We start from the raw sequence: 21904 nt of genomic DNA on the forward strand, positions 1-21904 counted from the left end.
TCTATTTCTGATACTATGAAGTGGGTCTTGATGCAGATTAGTTTGCATTATCACTTATCACTGGTGTATATTCTCTAGGAATATGCAGACAGGCTCATGATGTGAGCATTCTTCATCACTGTATTTTCACAGAATCACAGAATCACACAAGGTTGGAAAGGACCCATTGGATCATCGAGTCCAACCGTTCCTAACACTCCCTAAACCATGTCCCTAAGTACTTCATCCACCCGTTCCTTAAACACCTCCAGGGAAGGCGACTCGACCACCTCCCTGGGCAGCCTGTTCCAGTACCCAATGACTCTTACTGTGAAGAATTTTTTTCTGATATCCAACCTGAACCTCCCCTGACGGAGCTTCAGGCCATTCCCTCTAGTCCTGTCCCCTGTCACTTGGGAGAAGAGGCCAGCTCCCTCCTCTCCACAACCTCCTTTCAGGTAGTTGTAGAGAGTAATAAGGTCTCCCCTCAGCCTCCTCTTCTCAAGGCTAAACAACCCCAGCTCTCTCAGCCGCTCCTCATAAGACTTGTTCTCCAGCCCCCTCACCAGCTTTGTTGCTCTTCTCTGGACACGCTCCAGAGCCTCAACATCCTTCTTGTGGTGAGGGGCCCAGAACTGAACACAGTATTCGAGGTGCGGTCTCACCAGTGCCGAGTACAGAGGGAGAATAACCTCCCTGGACCTGCTGGTGACCCCATTTCTGATACAAGCCAAGATGCCATTGGCCTTCTTGGCCACCTGGGCACACTGCTGGCTCATGTTCAGTCGGCTGTCAACCAGCACCCCCAGGTCCTTCTCTTCTGTGCAGCTCTCCAGCCATTCTTCCCCCAGTCTGTAGCGCTGCATAGGGTTGTTGTGCCCCAAGTGCAGGACCCGGCATTTGGTCTTGTTAAACCTCATCCCATTGGTCTCGGCCCAGCAGTCCAGCCTGTTCAGATCCCTTTGCAGAGCCTCCCTACCCTCCAGCAGGTCGACACTTCCTCCCAGCTTAGTGTCATCTGCAAACTTGCTGAGGGTGCACTCAATGCCTTCATCCAGGTCATTGATAAAGACATTGAACAGAGCTGGACCCAGTACTGAGCCCTGAGGAACTCCACTTGTGACTGGCCTCCAGCTGGAGTTAACTCCATTGACCACCACTCTCTGGGCCCGGCCATCCAACCAGTTTTCAACCCAGGAGAGTGTGCGCCTGTCCAGGCCAGAGGCTGACAGTTTCTGAAGCAGAATGCTGTGAGAAACTGTGTCAAAGGCTTTACTGAAGTCCAAGAAGACTACATCCACAGCCTTTCCCCCATCCAGTAGTTGAGTGATTTTGTCATAGAAGGTGATCAGGTTAGTTTGGCAAGATCTGCCTTTTGTAAACCCATGTTGACTGGGCCTGATCACCCGGTTCTCTTGCGTGTGCTTCATGATAGCACTCAAGATTACCTGTTCCATGACTTTCCCTGGCACTGAGGTGAGACTGACAGGCCTGTAGTTCCCCGGATCCTCTCTGCAACCCTTCTTGTATATGGGCACAACATCAGCCAGCCTCCAGTCTAGTGGAACTTCCCCAGTCAGCCAGGACCTCTGGAAGATGATGGATAGGGGTTTGGAAAGGACATCCGCCAGTTCCTTCAATACTCTTGGGTGGATCCCATCCGGCCCCATAGACTTGTGGACGTCTAGCTGGGCAAGCAAGTCTCTAACCGCCTCCTCTTGGATCACGGGAGCCTCAATCTGCCCCTCTAACTCTTGGATTTGTAAACAGAAGGAACAACTTTGTTTGCTATTAAAGACTGAGGCGAAGAAGGCATTAAGTACCTCAGCCTTGTCCTTATCCCCTGTCACTGTTGTTCCTTCTGCATCCACTAGAGACTGGATATTCTCCCTCGTCCTCCTTTTCCTGTTAATGTACTTGTAGAAAGACTTTTTGTTGTCTTTCACAGACTTAGCGAGTTTTAATTCTAGTTGGGCCTTGGCCCTCCTGATTTTTTCCCTGCACGATCTCACTTCGTCCCTGTAGTCCACCCAAGATGCCTGTCCTTTTTCTATCTATTTTCAACAGATACAGTATAAAAGTGTTATTAAAATTGTTTTGTAACACAACTGTGAAAACTTGAAGATATTACCCTGGCAAAACTTGAAGTCTAAGGGACCTATACTAACTTCCATTTAGTGTCGCACCAATTAGCAAGTTTTTAATAAGATGTTAGTCGATCTAGCACTAGGGTGGAAAAGAATTTTGGGGTGTCTGGTTAGGTATTAAACATTTATCACCTTGGGAAGGATTTCTTTTTCTCTGGCTGTTAAATTACTGCAGCCAGAAATAATTTTTATCCCTGAAGTATTTAAAAAAAAAAACTCGCTTTCTTTGAAAAGCACTGACCTTGTTTTCTCAAAACCTCCCTGAGAACCCGAGCTTATCTTTCCCATCATCTGTCAAAAGCTAAGACACACCTTATTTATGATGAAACACTCAACCTTTCTGATTACCACTCTGAGAATTTTAGAAAAAAATGCATTTCCCCATAAGTCCATTTAATTCATTTTTATTTTCCCAGTCAGTGCCATACCTGCTCCCTCCCTGACAGTAAAATATGTGTTTAAATAAGAAGATAAATACCTAACAACTAAATCCCTGTTCCCCTACAGCAAGTAGAGTACTCCGGGGAAACGATCTCTTACAGACTAAAAGAGAGAGAATCTCTAGACTTCTGATTACTTATTGACAAATACGAATCAATAAGGAAGTCAGCTTACATGTATAAGAGATGCCCTTGAGGAAAATGAACATCACGTTCCTTCCCCTTTGTGAATATAACATGACTCGGGGGGCAAGCAACAGTATTGCTGTTACTGACTTAAAATAAATAGAATAGGAATAAGAAGATAGTAACAGTTTCTCTTTGCTTGTTTAATAGTATTGAAATGTAGGTTAAGCACCTTGTAAAGGAATCCCTGCTTCTTGTCATCTTCAAAGAATCTGGCTGCATTGCTGACAAATAACATTAGGAGTGTTCACAGAGGTTTAGCAAGAAAGAGCAACGCATGCAACCTGGATGAGACAGTGCATTTCAAATCCATTTCCAATATTCTAGCTCTGCAAAAAATCAACTCATCAGCAAACCTAGAATCCCTACCAAATATCCAAGTTCTTGTCTATGTTCATCACTCATCACATGGAACAATTTTGCACTGTAGATGTTCACCAAAAAAAGCATAAAATGTTTAGTAGGAATCTAATAAGAACTCTCAGAAAGAAGGACGTTCAAAATAAAGATTAAATTTTCTGTACTTTTCCTTGAGACCGACAGGAACCCAAATGAGAATGAAATAGCTTTCCTGGCACTATTCCCTGTAGAGATACTGTTTGTCCTCTATGTTTTACCACACTCTGTAGGTCATTCTGGGTTCTCAGGGAAAATTTGCTTTCAAGGTGGCAACCTGAACTGCCTGCTGGCGCCTACCCAGCTCTCCTCCTACAGCACAGCCTGAAACACCGGAATGGTTCTCCATAGCCTCAGTAAGGAGGGACAGAAGTGTCATGAAGCTGACGTTTCTAACGGAGGTGACTCAGTTTCTTGGCAGTTTTGAGTACAAAGGAGGCTTTTGAGATATGCTAGAAATATGAACTCATAATCGTCTGGTAAACGTCTCTCAACGGATGAACTTATTTCCTCATGACAGAGATACCAGAAAAGGGAATGCTTTTTTTTTTTTTTTTTAAATAAGTTTTTCACCAGTCTTTCTTTTTTTCTTTCTTCTAATATTTTTAGGAGGTAACATTTCTGGAGGGGGAATAAGTTTCTTGAAAGAACAAGGCCAGAGTATTAGACTGATTACAAAATTCTGAAGAGGGAAAATAATTTTTAGAACTGAAAAGAAGGGACAAAGAACATGTTGATGTCCTACCCTAAAAGATACTCTTTGTGGCGATTCACAACCCCATCAAGGCAACAGAGAAGGAATAAAAGTGATGTCTGACACAGAAAATTTGGATTTGGGGAGAAAAGGATATCACATTATAAATCGTCGAACAGTGCATATACATGCATTTCATGGCAGAGCCACGTTGGCACCGTTGTTACCTGAGAACCCTAGCTAATAAATGAGCATAAACAAATAGAAGATTAAGAGTGCATCAGGTGCCTAGACTCCACCTGTAAAAAATGATACCGTATCTTTACCTGTGGGTATGCCTGAATTTACATAGTACGAAGTCCACTGAATAAAAGATGACAGAGATTCATGTAGTTCATGACACACCGGTTACTGACTTGGAACCCTGGACAAAGGGCTTTGGCTAGTACACTCCAGTGCTCTTATGTAGCCACATAAGTGGTTTAGCTTTTCATGAAGCTCGATTTTGGCTGAAGATGTCTTGTACTGACAGGTAGTTTGGCATGAAAAGGGCAAATTGTTCCAGAGAAGGATAAGGAAAAGATGAGGTGGTGATAAATATATCCAAGTAGATTTGCATTGGCTGATCTAACCACAGCACACAGTATGTACTTAAGTACTTGCTGCTGGGAATATAAAGGCTTTACAATAACACAACATCTATCACCGAAAGATAAAGTGGAGGGATTTTTATTTTTTTTTCCCCAGAAGGAAATTGATGCCTAGAAAATACACAAGACTTGACTCATCAAGTCATCACTGTCAGCAGGCATGTGATTCAGACACTTTGCCTCATCTCACTGCAAATCAGACACCAAAGAAAGATGCATACCACGGCAGAAAATTGCACCCTTACTTGTGTGATACACACAGTTTAAAAAATTACAGGGCCTGAAGCAACTGCCAGATTAGAAGGAAAGCCTCCATCTGAGAAGTGTGTTTTACACCACATCAGTGACAGCAAGGTGAGGACGTCTGGGAACTATGCTGTTTCAAAGCTCTGGGAAAGTGGTTACTTTGCTATTTGGCAACATGACTCAGCCCATGTCTCTGGTAGTGCAGGAGAACCTGAAGTTATTGAAGCTGCCTTCTGACAGGTCTGCTTTTGAAGAAAGGTAGCCTTTTTTGGTGAAACGGTGACAAAATTCCCATGAAAGGTCCCTGTTCTCGGAGATGCTTGAGGAAAGACATGCTCCCTGCCATTTTCAACCAGTACTGGGAATATTCTTTGCACTCGGCAGGAAGCCTAACTAAATCCTAGATGTTAGATAACTCCAATGTATATTTTAAGCCAGGCAGCCACAGGCAGAAAATTAGAGTTTGGGAACTTGTGGTTTTATTTTGTTATCTCCAGGTCATGCTGTAAATGCAAGCAAACCGTACTTCAAGCGAGGTGGCCCATCTGATTTCATACACAACCATGTTATAAAAAGCATGTGATGAGGTGATGAAAAATTTATCTTTCAAATTTTTCAGTCATCTGCAATTTTAAACAAAAATGTTAGCATAATGTGACAGTTGTCGTTTACCTACCTCTTTTGTACTCAGAGCTAATCTATGGAGAGTAAGATTTTGACTGATTGTGACAAACTGGTACTCCTCTCCCATCAGGGTAAATGCCTCCGATTTATGTATCCATCATCTCCTCAACTGACATCCTCCTATGAGGCCACCGAATAAGAGCAATTTTGAGCCAGACCTTTGAGGCCTGAGGTTGCCTTGATGTGCAGCGACTTACCACGCTGTCAGGCCTCCATGGCAACGCCATTGCGTCCATCAGAACTGGCAGCTGTATTACCTCATACAAGAGTACACTTCATGGGTGGTTCTGTGCATTTCTAAGTTTTCCTATGAGGCAACAGCGAATATTTCATTTTCTTATGATGTCATCTGTTACGTGCTCATGACACAAGCAAGGAAAGTGTTGCATTGTAGCAACACAGAGGCAACAAGGACAGTAAAAACTGCAAATGTGCAAAAGTCTGTTTAAACTTGCCTTGGGTAAACCCTCCTTTTCTAGTTTCTAGAAGAGCAGTCAGATAATTGATAGATGTTGCTATGGTCAACCCATCAAATGAATTACTTTGGCTTGTGTTTAAGAATTAATGGATATATGTTACCCAGGCTGAAATGATCTGAAGTTGGGTCAGATCTGAAGTGGCCAGAATCCTTCTCATGCTCTCCAGTCTTTTATAATGAGTTGTTACTGAAATTTGTTAAAATTGAGTCAGTGGCCCAAATGAGTCATTCAGAAACCCCTATCCAGTTCACTCTCTAAGAGACAAACTTAGGATTTAAAACCTCATTTCGCTTTTCAATAGCTATCAAGGAAAAAAATTGTGAAGAAATGCCATGCATGATGTCACTGCTTTCCCAAATACATGACAGTTTTTAAGGAAGAGCCTAATTCTCAGATTTTAAACATGAAAAATGTAATGATGCAGTTCCTTGCTTTGCTGTCTATCAAAACTATTCATATCAAGCCTCCTGAGATTTGCTGAAGACTATGTGCCAGACTTGGAAACTCTGCTTAGAATGTGAAAATTGCCTAAAGAGTTATCTCTTTGGCTTAGCTGTTCCTAGGATTGAACATCCAATATTTTAACTTGGTTAAAAGTTTTGTTACTGATGCATAAGCCAAAATCCGGCTCAGCTGTTTCTGTCACAATTGTGTTTTCTCTGAACATCTAACAAGATCAAAATGCAGTGATTTCTTTTTTGCCTTTGATGTGAGTGAAACTGAATTCACCTGGAGACTAGTTTCTGGATAAGAAAGCACAGTTCTTACTAAGCTACTTGGAAAAGCTGGATTTTTTCTGTTATAATAATGAAGTGATAGGAAATTCTTTCCCTTTCACTGCATGTGTGAGAGAATGTTCATCAGTGAAAGCAAAACACATTTAAATCTTCAGGGCTGAATGCTCCCAGGAGTATGACAAAAATTGGTGGAGATACTCTTGGAGTCATTCATATTCATTCTGAACAAATATTGGTGCACAGGGGAAGTCTCAGATGGATGGTAAAAAGCGAATATGGCACACAGTAAAGAATAAATATGATGGGTTCGGATAATTAAAAGCATTACATAGACCCTAGGCAAAATACTAATAAAGATAGATATGGGAAACAAATAGAAAATAATTCATAGGTAGTAGCTTTTGTAATGTTAATAAATAATTATTTTATAGAAAATAGGTACATTCAAGCAACAAGATGAGACTAAAATGCAGTTGTTTAAGGTAGATATATTGATTTACTACACATGGATTAATTTAAATCATTTGGTGTAGCACTGCACGACAATCTAGTAAAAAACCTCAGTACTATACAAAATCAATTTACCTGTATCAAATGCTCTGCGAACCAATTAGCAGCTACATCAGCATGTTTCTACTCTCTTCTAATGGGTTATTTAACATCTTCAAAGGAGCTAACGCAGCTTAATATCTTTATCAGTGATCTGGAAGAAAACATAAACTCTTTGCTGATAACTCTGCAAATGACACCAAAATTGCTGGAAAGGAAAGAACAAAGAGAACAAAATGATATAAGTGTATTTAACATTGTGCTTCAGATCTTAAGCCTTAAACCAGTATTTAAAATAAGATAAGTCTCAATGTGGAAGGGATACTATCCGCTATCTGCCTATGGTGGGACTTTCTGAAGTCTATGGTAGTGGCCCAGAGAGGGAAGGTGGTGAAAGAAGAAAAGCTACTTTCTGATCCACTTACAGATTCCCATTTTCCTCGTTTCTATTATTTGCCTTACTTGGGTACAGAAAAAAATGCAAGGAATGGCCAGGCACAGGAGAAAAACAAACAAACCACATTCCAGGTTTGCAGTGACTGGCTCTGCTTTTCTATTAAATAGCTATTAATTTCTACTAAATTGCTTTTTTCTCATGCTAGAGACAAAAGAGTAGAAAAAATGCCTGCCTCATTTGAAGGTGAAAGGATGGCAAGCTTGCTGGCCTGTCTGTCTTGCTATCCATCCGAAAGAGAGGGGCAGAAACAACGTGGATTAGGAGAGAGGGAAGAAAAAAAAAACCCAGCAAAATAGGACAGGAGTGGTTTGGGGGTGATGGAGTGAGGGCAGAAGGGTCTCAATACACTATAATGTGTTTTCCTCTGGAAAGCAGAATTGAAGGCAGGAAACTCATGCAACTGAAACAGAAATTGCACAGTTGAAGTCTGTATTAAAAGACATAGCTCACAAAATATTTACAAGCATTTAACTTTATGAATTTAAAAGTGAAACATCTATTTATATTTTTATCTTCAACAGATATGGAGGCAAAGAACCAAAGTAGCAGGTGTGTAAGTACACTCTCCTAACCTTCCTTGTTAGTGCTTGGTGTTTGGGGAGGAAAATGGTGAATAATCATTGTTGTAGGTGGAGAGCTGTGCACAGGGTTGCAGTGCCCATAGCATAGGTAGGACCTACTGAAGGGCAGAAGGGACTGGGTTGCCACAGGGAAGTGTAACATCAGGGAGTTAAGTACAGTGTAAGAGTGGAGAGGTCCCACATGACAATCCAGGTCAGACGATCTTTTGCTACACAGGGCTTCCTGCAGACCCTTTTACCCTTTGCAACTTCAAAAATTCAGTTAGGTATCGCAGCTTTGCCTCTGCAAAGTGTTCATACCTATTTTAAGGTGACCCACCAAAGTACCAAAACAAAGTCTGAAAGACAGGTCCCTGGTTTTGCGCAGTGTATCAATTGCATATTGCAATCTAACAAGTCCTCACGGGTATCGTTTGTACAATTAAGCTGTAAATAATTCAGTATTTGGCAGTCAAAGATTCCATTGATAATATGCAGATATTTTTCTTTTTTCTTCCCCGAATGCAAAGTAAATAAATATTTCATAAATTATCTCTCAGGTAGAGTGTTCAGCCTTGTGTGCAGCCACAGGGCATGTCTGCAACAAACAAACTGGAGTGGGTAGATGATTCTAGAAACCTTGTGTCTTTATTTCTAGAGATAATGAATCAATCTACAGCAAAGATCTTTCGTATGTGTGTATTAGCCACATATTAGTAACCTTAGCTTCTTGCACCTGTTAGAGCAGCATTTTTGAGCACTTGCCTGTTTCCTGCTGCAACATCAGCGTAACAGAGAAAGAATTTCCAGGGGATGCCCACAGGAGCTGTGATTTTGCAAATCTGCAGAGTCTTAGCTTTATGCATATTAGTATTCCTCTGGATCACACAAACATATGCAATTGCAGAGGCAGAGCTTTAGCTGGCACAAGTGCTTCTGATTTAATTGATCAGTCAGAGCAGAGGAAAATCTTTATGTTATTTGGTAACAGACTACGGAGGAATGGATCTTTCCTCATCACTCATTATGCAACCAACTGAATCTGCTGGCAGTTTGAATTTCTCCATGTCTCGCCTTCTTTTCCTCTGCCCATTTGCAGGCTCTCAGTTAATTTGATCTTTCTGCAGAGACAAATATTTCAGTCTTACCTTCATGATACCTATTTATTTTTGAAGTGTTGTTAACATAGTCTCCTTCTGTCTGGCCCAGCTTTATCGATGTAAAAAAATAGCTGTCTAGATTGTTCTTCCTTAAGAAAAGTTGCTACTTTTCCCCCAGATATCTTCTCCTTGTGTCTGTCTTCAGTCAATTCTACTCAATTTTGTAAGAAAAATCTAGCTCTGCCTCTTCAGCGCATGCTTACTTTCTCTTGTAAACCATTGCAAATTAATGTACCCTTGGAAAGGAGCTGGATTCTTCTCATTTGCAAATACCATTACAGAGCTGTGGACCAAATTCCATACACAGTTCCAAATTACACACTCAATTAGGGCCTTATCCAATGCTTATTAAAGCCACTGGAAAAATTCCCCTTGATTTTATGGACTGTAGCTCAGACCTTAGGGAATGGACATTTCCACTGCGGATGATCAGTTTAATCTTTGAGCATGCTGGAATTTAAACAATGATAGACTCATAGGGCTGGAAAGGACTTCAGAGGTCACATCTCAAGGCAGGTCCAGCTAAATTTATATCTCCCAATAGATGTCTAACCTGTTCTCAAAGGTCGGTGACTGCGACTCCATGGATTGCACTTCCAGGCAATCTTTCTTGTTAATTACTTTTACTCTTAAAAAGTTCCTCATATCTGCTCTAAATCAGTTCTTCCTCCAATCTATGCCCATTACTTCCTGTCCTATTCAAAGTAAATGAGAGCAGGCTAATTTCTTTCTCTTTGCAATAGCTTTAAATGTATTTGGAGACTATTACCAAAGATATGAGTCAGTATTGTCTTCCTTGGCTTGGCTACACAACCTCAGTCTTGGCTTCCTTGGCTACGCAACCTCAGTTTTTCAATCTGTTCTCATGTTTCAATCTGTCTATTTTCTGGACCTTAGTCATTATAGGTCCTCTTTTCTAGACTTCCATCAATTATCCTACAACTTCCCTGAAGGACAGTGCCGAAAACCGGGCACTTCAGTGCACATTTTACCAATGCTCAGTAGAGGGAAAGCACAGGGATCATGCAAAGTTTCAGTACAATGCTTGTCTTTCACACATTGATATGACACTACTTGCTCCTATTTACCTGGTGACCCATTAGAACTGAATCTATGCATAATGTGAAAATATAATCTGATGGTTTCAATTGCTCAGCAATTGAAAGGTAAAATTCAAATCCCTGTTGCTAGACGAGTTCTCCAAATGGAGACTGTGAAAGACCATGATGTTGTTTGCAAGAATATCGGACTGGAAAAGAGATACAATGACCACAGGCCATCATCATGCTGTTTCTGCAGAAATACTCCTCAGGTTAAGACTTTTATTTATGACAGTTTTTCTCTTTTGGAGGTGCATTTCAACTACGTATTTAAGTCTGTATACTTAGCCATGCATACCTGATTTTTTTCATTTTTTAGCAAAGCTTTTGCACATTTTTAGAAATGCAGCACCAGCAGAAAACAACAACACATACACATCCATATTTTGTATATTGAATTGTCTCATTACATCTCTTATGAAGGTATATGAACTGTAAGAACCATTCTTGAAAACAGTATTGAAACCCCAATTTCCTTAATAATGTTGTCCTTTATCAAAGGACTAATGACTTTTAGCATATTCAAAATTGTTTCAGGACACATCCAGTTCCTTAAATGCTACTTTAAACCACATAGACAAGATCTTTTTGTGTTGTTCCTACATAAGCTAATGGCGTAGGGCATTTCTGTGTTCAGCAGAATAGAATCGGGTCCAATATATGAAAGGTGCATAAAATTTTACACTATCACTATTTATCAGAATGCCATTATGTGTTATTACCTTCTCTCTACTTAAATATTCAACAGCATTATGTGGTTTTATAATAATGTCACTAGGTAAAGAAATAATACACTGTAGTTGAACAAATGTGAAGATATTAAACTAAGATCTACTTTTCTAGACTATGGCAACATCTGAATAATGCCATAAATCTTCAATAATAAGTGTGGACTGCAACTTTACCTTTGATTTACAAAATAAGTGGGCCAAAAATTATATATGGAATTCATAAGCAGTCAAGTAAATGATGAGTAGCGCCTGCTATATGAGCAGTTTTGTATTGCAGAAGATAAACTGCAGCACCAAAAGGCTAGGTATTTTCTTAAAGAGAAACTAAAACATACTCTTATGTTTCTACCTTTGCATTTTGTGATATTGGGTGACTTAGCAGGGCAGGAGGCATCAGATCTAGAACTTTCCCATTAACACAACAAGTAATGTGGCAGTTGGTCACTTTTTCTGACAGTCTTATTAACACCAAGAAATTGCCAAGAAGGTCATGCTATTGTTTTATTGCAAAGACATTTTCAAGTTCAGAGTTGGTGGGACTGAATAAGCTACCTGCCTAATAAACAGTGGAAAACAGTGTTACAAAACTGAATCTACTTTGCTGCTCCTCAGGTTTAGAGAGAGCTTATTTAGTATTTAATATTTAATATTAAACAGTTTTGAAAAATGTCAAACCATCTCCAAACTGAGCTATTGTAACAATGATACTGAATTCACAGTGGGAAAAATGTTAAGATTTACAAACACACAGGAAAAATGTTGACCTCCGATTAAGCAAATGTTATTCCTTTGCAAGCAGTGATGAATATAGTAAAGACACCCTTGGAATGACATCATGATCTCACCAAAATCATGAGAGGAGTTCTGTTGACTGCAATAGATCAAATATTTAATTCCTGAACTGTGCTATGAGGCGTTAATATGAATCAGATGTTGGAGAAGGTTGCCAGATATTGCTGATCAACAGCACAGGTGTTGTTTAATATAAAAAATTACATCAGTCTGGACGAAATAAAAGCATTATATCAGAAATTATACTAAATGCAACAAAACAGATTAATGCACTATTTAGATTATCGATGTGTTCAAACAACAACAAAGGTTACGTTAAAAAACATGTTCATACATAATTACCTTAACTAATCCGCCCACTCAATATTTATGTGCTAACTTCGCCGTTGCTATAACATGAAACAAGCAGACTGAAGCTGGACAGGCAAGCACTGAGCCAGGCTGCCCTGGGGAGGCTGAGAAATCTCTGTCCTTGGAGATTTTAATGACCTCACAGGACAAAGCCCTGACTGACCTGGCGTGAATTCAGCTTTGACCCTGCTTTGAGTTGGAAGTTGAACTACAGCCCTCCTGGGGTCCCCTCCAGCCTCGGTGATGATGAGATGCTCCCTCTGCGTAGTTGAGGCTGTGCCTTGCTGCTCATACACTGCCTCTCAATATGCTGGTGGTAAAGATTAACCCAGTCCTCCTCCAATCCATGTACATCACCTAATGTCAGAGATATCTATTGCACACCTGTGTCTTACAAGGTGTTTGCACTGAAAACCACACATGGGAAAACCTGTAAGACCTGTTGTCATATTAAGGAGAGACCTTCTGGTTCTCCTTAGATATTCTTAAGAAAGAGATGGAGAAAAGAATTAGAAAACAGAGGTATTTCTGTCTTCTAAATCTGAATAGAGGAAGCATCTTTTGAATTGGTACTCTTCGCTGTTAATTTTTAAAGCCATTAAAAGGACAAAAGACAGAACCTTTTATGGCATTTAGTATTTTGCAGCAGGTCCCTCTGTCTTGATTCTTTGCAAGCCAAGGCCAGAAGTTCTTCTGGTACATAATCAACACGTAATTCTAGAGCTGAATTATAGTTTCTGAGAGGTGAAATGGCCTAATCCTTGATGGATTCATGAGCTGAAAAAGAGAAAGAGTGGAAGTAGTAGACCAAGTGTCCACATTAACAGAAGAAAAAAATATACTAGGACAGAAAACCCCCTTTGTCTTCCAATTTATCTTCCAGTTCTCCAAGTTAAGAATGTATAAACAAAGTGGAACATCGGTTTTACTAACAAAGCCCAGCAGATCACTAGACAATAACTTTAAATATTTCACTGTAAATAAAGGATGTAATTTAAAATTGTGTTTTATGTGCATATTAAAACATGGCTGCAGCAGGAAAACTGCAGCCAGAATAGTCACAGATCTCTAGCAACATTTCCATGTATATGTCACGTAACTCCACCTATTGAAGCCAATTCCAATCAGGTAAAATGGCTCTGAAGAACTTCTCTATAGCACTTCTCACGTATTTCTTTTTCAGTCAGTGACAGTATTAAAAGCCACTTGGGTATTTGCTGTCAGCAAGAGAGGTGTGGAGAAAAGCACTGAAGTAGGCAGGCATGACTGTGGCAGGCCTAGAGGAGAGGCAGGCAGAGGAAATGGAGAGTTAAGGCTCTGCCGGAACAAAGACAAAGCCTGAGTCTAAATTACTGAGAGGGTCTCCCCATGCTGAATGGCCTCAAAACTTTTCCTTCACGGTTGGGGCTGAGGTAGAGAAATTTGCCAAAGAAATTATATGATTCACAAGTCTTACTATGGTAGGCTGATTTTGAAGGTAAAACATTCAAGTAATTTTGACATTTATTATCAGGACATATTTTTCAAATGGGTTATTATGTCCCTATACATGTTCTTAGCATACCTACACCAGATTGCAAGAGAAGAAAATAAATGTGTTGATCATTCTGACTTCATTGCCATTGCGTGTGCTCCAATCTTGCATGAATACAACTTGTATATCTTACAGCCGGATTCTTTAGAAGGAGATCTAGGGCATGGGGATCATCAAGGTTCAGATGCATTTTGCTGTTTATCTTATTTTTTCTTGTTTGTCATTCCTGTATTCAAATATCCCAAGATGCACCATCTGCTTGAAAGCATGGCAGTAATGAAAAGGCCTGCTATGAAAACATTGTGTCTGACAAAAAGTGCAAGTGAGAAGAATAGTAAATACCCCGTATTCCTGCCTAGTAATAAATCATAGAAAACACAGAATGGTTTGGGTTGGAAGGGACCTTAAAGATCATATAATTCCAACCCTCCTGCCATGGGCAGAGACACTTCCCACTAGATCATGATGCCCAAAGCCCAATTCAACCTGGCTTTGAATACTGCACTAGAAGCCTGAAGGCCAACCTTCTGCTGGGCTGCATCAAAAGAAGTATGGACAGCAGGGCAAGTGAGGTGATTCTCACCCTCTACTCCGCTCTTGTGAGACCTACCTGGAATACTGTGTCCAGTTCTAGAATCTTCAACAGAAGAAGGATATGGAGTTGTTGGAGCTATGGGTCCAGAGAACTACGAACATGATCAGAGGGCTGGAGCACCTCCCATATAAGGTCAGGATGAGAGAGTTGGGCTTGTCAAGCCTGGAGAAGGCTCCAAGGAGATCTTATAGTGACCTTCCAGTACCTGAAAGGGACTACAAGAAAGCTGGGGAGGGACTGTTCACAAAGGCTTCTACTGATAGGACGAGGGGCAATGGGTATAAACCGGAGAGGGGAAGATTTAGGCTAGACATAAGGAGGATCTTCTTCACAATGAGGGTGGTGAGGCACTGGCCTGTGGCTGTCCCATCCCTGGAGGTGTTCAAGGCCAGGCTGGATGGGCCCTCGGGCAGCCTGGTCTGGTGGGAGGTGTCCCTGCCCATGGCAGGGAGTTGGAACTGGATGATCTTTAAGGTCCCTTCCAACCCAAACTATTCTATGATCTATAAGTAATTTCAACATATTCATTATGAGGACACATTTTTCAAATGGGTTATTATGTTCCTATACATCTTGTTAGCATATCTACACCAGGCTGCATGAGGAGAAAAAGAGATGTGTTAATCCTTCTGACTTCATTGCCATTGCGTGTGCTCCAGCCTTTCAAGAATACAAATTACATATCTTACAGCCAGATTCTTTATAAGTAGATTTAGGACACAAGGGTCACCAAGATGCTGTGTCAACAAAAAACCCGTTCCAACGCCAGGCCGCCCCCCGCCACTACCGCCTCCCGCCAGGACTACAACTCCCGGCATGTCCCGCGCTCGCCCACCCACCGCGCGGCACGCCGGGAACTGTAGTTGCTCCCCCTCTGTCCGAACTCTGCGTGTGTGTTTGGGGAGCATCGCTTCCCGCCCCCCCGACATATGTGTGTGTATATGCGGTTATGAAGGCCGGGCCGCTTGCGGGGGTGTCTCTTCGGAGAGCGGCGGCTCAGGGACGCCCGTGCGCATGCGCGTGGCGCCGTCGCGCCCACCAGGGAAAGGAGGCGGGAGCGGGCGGCGTCGCTGGCCGTTGGGTCCGTCTCGCGCGAGGCGGAGGAGGAGCGCGTGCCCTCGGCTCGCGCCAAGGGAGAGAGGGAAGGAGGGAGGGAGGGAGAAAGGGAGCGGCGCCGCCCGGCCTCCCCCTCCTTCTCCTCCTCCTCTTTCTCCTCCCCTCCCAAACTCCTCCCTCCAGCCGGAGCGAGCGAGCGAGATGGCGGCCGCCGGGGCTCTGGCAAAGCACGAGCAGATCCTGGTGCTCGATCCACCCACCGACCTCAAATTCAAAGGTGAGGGGGAGCCGTGCGGAGGCGCGACGGAACCGGCCCGCCGGGCTGCCCCGTTTCGCCGCGGCGCTGGAGCTGCCTCCGGCCGCCCCGGTGTGCCCGCTGTTGTCCCCCCCTCTCACCCTCCCTCACCTCCTTGGCGGTGCCGGGGGCTGTTGCGGGGTGTGTGTGCGTGGAGTACTGGTGCGGGGGGCGCCGCCGAGCCGGTGAACGGGCTCGGCCGCCGCCATCTTGGGATCCCGCGGGAACTCGAGAGCGTCTCCGCCGCCCCGGCAGCGCTGCGGCCCGGCCCCCGCCGCGGGGAGGGCGCGCCCGCTCTCCCTGACGGGCGGGACCGGACGCTCATCCCCCCCCCCCCCCCCCCCCACCTTCCGATGGGCTGGTCTGTGTGCCCCCCCTCGCGCACCCGCCGATGGGTCAGTCCGCGCTCCCACCCATTGGCCGGGCTGCCCCCCCCCGCGTTGGGTCGGTCCGCGCCCCCCCTCCCCCCGCCCGCCGCCGGCGATGGGCCGGTCCGCTCCCTGCCCACGCGTGTGTCCCCCTCCCGCCGTGTCACCGCTCCGGGGGGGGCCGCCTCTCCTGTCATTTCTGTTGGCGCCAGTGCCGCTCCGTGAGGGCTCCCTCTGCTCGCAGCGGGTAGGAGAGACCCCGAATTAGGCGATCGAAGCCTCGCCTCCTCTTGAGGAAGCGGAAGAACTCTCTTCAGGAGGCTGCCTTCACCTCTGGGCTCTGGTCTAGAGTCCAGGCACGGCCCCGCCGCGGGGGCTGGTGCGGTTTGGGGGAGGCGAGCAGGCACTCGCCGCCTCTCACCGTTGCGGTTTGGCCTGACCAAAGGACTCCTCGCCCTTTTCCTCAAGTTGTCATGTCTCCGGCAGGTTCTCAGCACGTAAACAGGCAACTCGCTCCTTTCTTGGGAAAGGAGGAAAGGAGTGTATGCATTTTGGAAGTTTCTGTGTATCGAGTATTGCGTGCCGACTGCATGACTGTGACCGGCATCACATGCTCCTGTCAAAATAAGTCCAAGTTAGTGCTGTTCCCGTGTGGGTTCCCCCCAGTAAGTTAGATAGTTTTGAAAAGGAATGTTCTTTCAGAGATGAGTGGTCCTTGAGAGGTAATGGCATAATGAAAAGTGTGAGCATAGAATGGTCTGGGTTGGAAGGGACCTTAAAGATCATCCAGTTCCAGCCCCCCATGTCATGGGCAGGGACACTTTCCACATGATAGAATAAGTAGCTTTTAGTAGTATCCTGTGATTATATTTAATAGCAGTTAAGGGTGTTGAGAAAGGTCTTGGAACGTTTCAGGTTTAGAATCAGTAATATTAGGTTTTTTATTAAAAGCTGTTAATGTTATCTGAACTTATGTTTTAGGTTTTGTTACTCATGTCAGCACATATGCTTGCCTAATCTTATAAATGTTTCTTAGTAGATTCATTTTTGATCGTTTTAGAGAGACAGAGTGGAATTTATGATGTTGTAAAAATCTTTAAATGGACACCTAGAACAAATCAATGTTTATACATGAGAAGAGCACGTTATTCTCCTAAAATACCTTTGGCCAGTCTGGCTTTTAGAATTAAAGCTTAAGTCTGGTTTATCAAAGAGATTTTTAACCAACTATGCTTACTTTATTTATCCACCAAATCAAATCAAAATGAAAATCTATCTGATCACACATATAAATTTCTTGATGGCTTCAATTTTTAAATTTATAGATTGTGCATTCATAGACATATCAAAAACCATAGTGGCAACTTCTCTTTCTCACTTCTGTTTTGTGTTATTAAAATGCTACCAGATCTGCCTGCACTCTTCAATACACTGTATTCTTGTCACAAGAAAATGCGTGATTTTTATTATTACTTTTTTTAAAAAAAATTAAAAAGCTACGGTGTCTAATTAGAAGCTTTCAAATCTTGAACTGTCTTCAAGCTGGAAGTAAGCTGTATTTATGTAATATGAAACAAAGTGTTGATAAAGAAAATACAGAATAAATACTAGATTAGAAGCTCTGTATGAAGCCATTGCTAGTCAGTGATCTTTATTGTGCTGTATATTTATGTATTTAGAGCATGAAATGTGTATTCTTTAGGCATAAATGTTGGTTTCAGGCTAATACGTGTAGTATTAGGAAAATTTCTATAGAGCAGACTAAGCGAAAAACCAAAATCTGAAGCATAGTGAGACTGCAGTCTTAATACTCTATGAGAAGCACACTCCATTGCTATATTATTACAGTAATATACTATAGAAAGAGCTATCTATTGGGAGAGCAAGTGCACTCTCAACAAAGATTTTCTAGCTGCTTTTATTCTGAGGTGTTTAAAAAGGTTTGTGGGTTACAGACTCAGTTCTGAAGTACCACATTGAAGAATATGATATTCTCAGGAAAGGAATAGAATGTGAAGAGCTGTCGTTGAAGAGTGGCCACAAACAGGTTGAAAGCTTCTGGGTAAAAATTAAAGATGGAAGAACCAACGGGAACCTTGTGGTTGGTGTATACTACAGGCTATCCGATCAAGATGAGACAACTGATGAAGCCTTCTTCCTCCAGCTGCAGGAGGCTTCGCGCTCGCAATCGCTCATCCTACTTGGGGACTTCAACCACCCAGACATATGCTGGAGAAATAGCACGGCAAGCTGTAGGCAATCCAGGAGACTTCTGGAGTGCATTGAAGATAATTTCTTAGTCCAGTTGATAGAGACCCCCACCCGAGGAGGAGCAATACTGGACCTTATGGTCACCAGTACAAGCGAACTTATCAGTGATGTTAGTATTGGGGCAGCCTGGGCTGCAGTGATCATGCTCTGGTGGAATTCAAGGTCCAGAGGGATATGGGACAGGTGAGGAGTATAGTGAGGACGCTAAATTTCAGGAAAGCAGACTTCCAGCTCTTCAAGGAGTTACTCGGTAAGACCACCTGGGACGTGGTCCTCCGAGACAAGGGAGTGGAACAGAGCTGGAAAATATTTAAGGAAGCTTTCCACCGGACACAAGAGTGCTCAGTCCCTGTATGTAGAAAATCAGGCAGGAAAGGGAGGAGACCGGCATGGCTGAGTTGAGACCTGCTGCTTAAACTGAAAAAGAATAAGGAAGTACACAGGCAGTGCAGGCAGGGACAGGGAACCTGGGACACGTATAGAGACGCTGCCTGGTTGTGTAGGGATGAAGTCAGGAAGGCCAGGTTGCAACTGGAGCTGCACTTGGCAAGGGAAGTAAAAACCGACAAGAAGGGCTTTTACAGGTACATAATCAAAAGAGGAAGATCAAAGAGAATGTACCCCCACTGATGACTGGAAATGGGGGTCATGTATCAACAGATGAGGAAAAGGCTGAGGTACTCGACAACTTTTTTCCTCAGTCTTCACCGATAACTGCTCTCCTCTCCCCTCCTCGGTCATGGGACAGCAAGGTGGTGACCATGGGGTAGACCCCCTCCCACAGTAGAGGAGGATCAGGTTCGCAAACACCTGAGGAACCTGAACATATATAAGTCCATGGGACCTGATGAGATGCATCCTAGAGTCCTGAGGGAATTGGCAGATGTGGTTGCCAAGCCACTCTCCGTGATATTTGAAAAGTCATGGCAGTCGGGAGAAGTCCCTGGTGACTGGAAGAAGGGTAACATTATGCCCGTTTTTAAAAAGGGTAGAAAAGATGACCCTGAGAACTGGTGACCTGTCAGCCTCACCTCTGTGCCTGGGAAGATCATGGAACAGATCCTCCTAGAAGCTATGCTAAAGCACGTGGAGGGCAGGGATGTGATTAATGGCAGCCAGCATGGCTTCACCAGGGGCAAGTCCTGTCTGACCAACCTGATGGCTTTCTATGATGGAGTAACTGCAGCCGTGGACATGAGTAAACCAATGGATGTGATCTATCTAGACTTCTGTAAAGCCTTTGACACAGTCCCCCACAACGTCCTTCTCTCTGAATGGGAGAGAGGTGGATTTGATGGGTGGACAGTAAGGTGGATAAGAAACTGGTTGGATGGTCGTATTCAGATAGTGGTCAGTGGCTCAAAGTCCAGATAGAGATCTGTGACAAGTAGTGTCCCTCAGGGGTCTGTACTGGGACCAGTGCTGTTTAATATCTTTATCAATGATATTGAGAGCGAGGTTGAGTGCACCCTCAGCAAATTTGCAGATGACACCAAGCTGAGTGGTGTAGTTGCCACCCCAGAAGGACGAGAGGTCATCCAGAGGGACGTGGACCTGGAGAAGTGGGCCTCTGTGAACCTCATGAGGTTCAACAAGGCCAAGTGTTAAATCCTGCCCCTGGGTCCGGGCAGTCCCCGTTTTCAGTACATTATGGGTTATGATGTGCTTGAGAGCAGCCCTGCAGAGAAGGACTTGGGGATGCTGGTCAGTGAGAAGCTTGACATGAACCGGCAGTGTGCGCTTACAGCCCAGAAGGCCAACTGTATTCTGGGCTGCATCCAAAGAAGCGTGGCCAGCAGGTTGAGGGAAGTGATTCTGCCCCTCTATTCCTCTCTTGTGAGACCGCATCTAGAATAGTGTGTCCAGTTCTGGAATCCTCAACGTAAGAAGGACATGGAGCTGTTGGAATGGATCCAGAGAAGGGCTACAAAGATGATCAGAGGGATGGAGCACCTTTCCTAAGAGGACAGGCTGAGAGAGTTGGGCTTGCTCAGCCTGGAGAAGAGAAGGCTCAGAGGAGATCTTATAGCGACCTTCCAGTACTTGAAGGGGCTACAGGAAAGCTGGAGGGGAGCTATTCATAAAAGCTTGTGATGATAGGACGAGGGGGGATGGTATAAACTTGAGAGGGACAGATTTAGACTGGACATTAGGAAGAATTTTCTTCACCATTAGAGTGGTGAGACACTGGAACAGGTTGCCCAGGGAAGTTGTGGGTGCTCCATCCCTTGAGGTGTTCAAGGCCAGGCTGGATGGGGCCTTGGGCAACCTGACTTAGTGGGATGTCCCTGCCCGTGGCAGGGGGGCTGGAACTAGGTGATCTTTAAGTCCCTTCCAACGCTATCTATACTATGATACTATGATATTGGCAGAGGAGAATTCTGAGTATTTCTTTAAAAAAAGTAATTGGTTTGTAAGAGAATGAGTGACTTCCTCTAAGACCGTAGAAGAATCATACAACTTTGTTTAAAGAAATTATATATTTTTCAGTGCAGCTTGTTATTCAAAGTTATTTTATTGGAACAATTATCCATTGTTATCATTGACGTAATACCCTTGATGTGTATGTAACAGAGATCCAGTTTAAGTCTAAACATCTGAACTGGACAAATAGTTTTGCTGTTTTTCATGCCTCAGGAACTTGTAGTGGATTTGTTGACCTTTAGGATAAGTGAAGTGCGTTAGTATGCCCCTATGCAAACAGCGATTTAAATTGAGAAATACATAGGCTTTATCTTAAGGAGTTGTTCACAAGGCTTCAAATTCATCACTGCCTGATGAAACTTTTTTTTAATTTACTTTACTTGATCAGCAGAAATAGAGTCTGTAATACATTTATCCTGAATTTTATTCCACGCAATTTAGAGGGAGTTCTAAAGAATGTGTCCCATGGTGGCTAACACATGACATGTTTCCCTTGGTGACCAAAAGATTAGAGTCCTGTTTTTGTAGTACTTTGCATTCCTTGAAATTTCAATCATTAATGGTGTTTTGGGTCATGGTTGTTTCCCTCTGTTTCTATGATAGCTAGGTTTCTTTGGGTTCTGAAAGCATCAGTAATGCCCAAGGAAAACCTCAGTGCTAAAAGTACTTTTCACAGTGCTGTGTGAATGTGACAAGGGAAGATCGCACTTAAAAGTGATGGAAGTAAGAGGCGATTGAAACACTGTAAAAATGCTTTCAGAGACTCTATATGGAGCATTGAAAATTTACTCGTGGTTTTAGTATCCAGGTTTTCAGCCATATCATAGAATCGTAGAAGAAGCGTAGAAGAGTTTGGGTTGGAAGGGACCTTAAAGATCATCTAGTTCCACCCCCCGGGCGATGGGCAAGGACATGTCCCACTGGATCAGGCTGCCCTGATCAATCCTGTAGGTTAGCTTTCTTCTGTACTTTAGACTAATGTATTTTGTTTAGCTTCTTGAATCTGAAGTCTGGGTTTGTTTA

General features: G+C 43.3%; 1 protein-coding gene across 1 annotated transcript in view; it reads left to right on the forward strand.

The window, feature by feature from the left end:
* Positions 1–15534: 15534 nt before the first annotated feature.
* The window catches only part of VAPA (VAMP associated protein A), a 35593-nt gene continuing 29223 nt past the window's right edge, over positions 15535–21904 (forward strand). The window contains exon 1 of the mRNA XM_054058593.1: positions 15535–15800. Within this exon, the coding sequence (XP_053914568.1) occupies positions 15725–15800 (76 nt within the window). The 5' untranslated portion in view covers positions 15535–15724. The remainder of the gene's footprint in view (positions 15801–21904) is intronic.

Source organism: Cuculus canorus, chromosome 2 (assembly GCF_017976375.1).
Source record: "Cuculus canorus isolate bCucCan1 chromosome 2, bCucCan1.pri, whole genome shotgun sequence".
Lineage (NCBI taxonomy): Eukaryota > Metazoa > Chordata > Aves > Cuculiformes > Cuculidae > Cuculus > Cuculus canorus.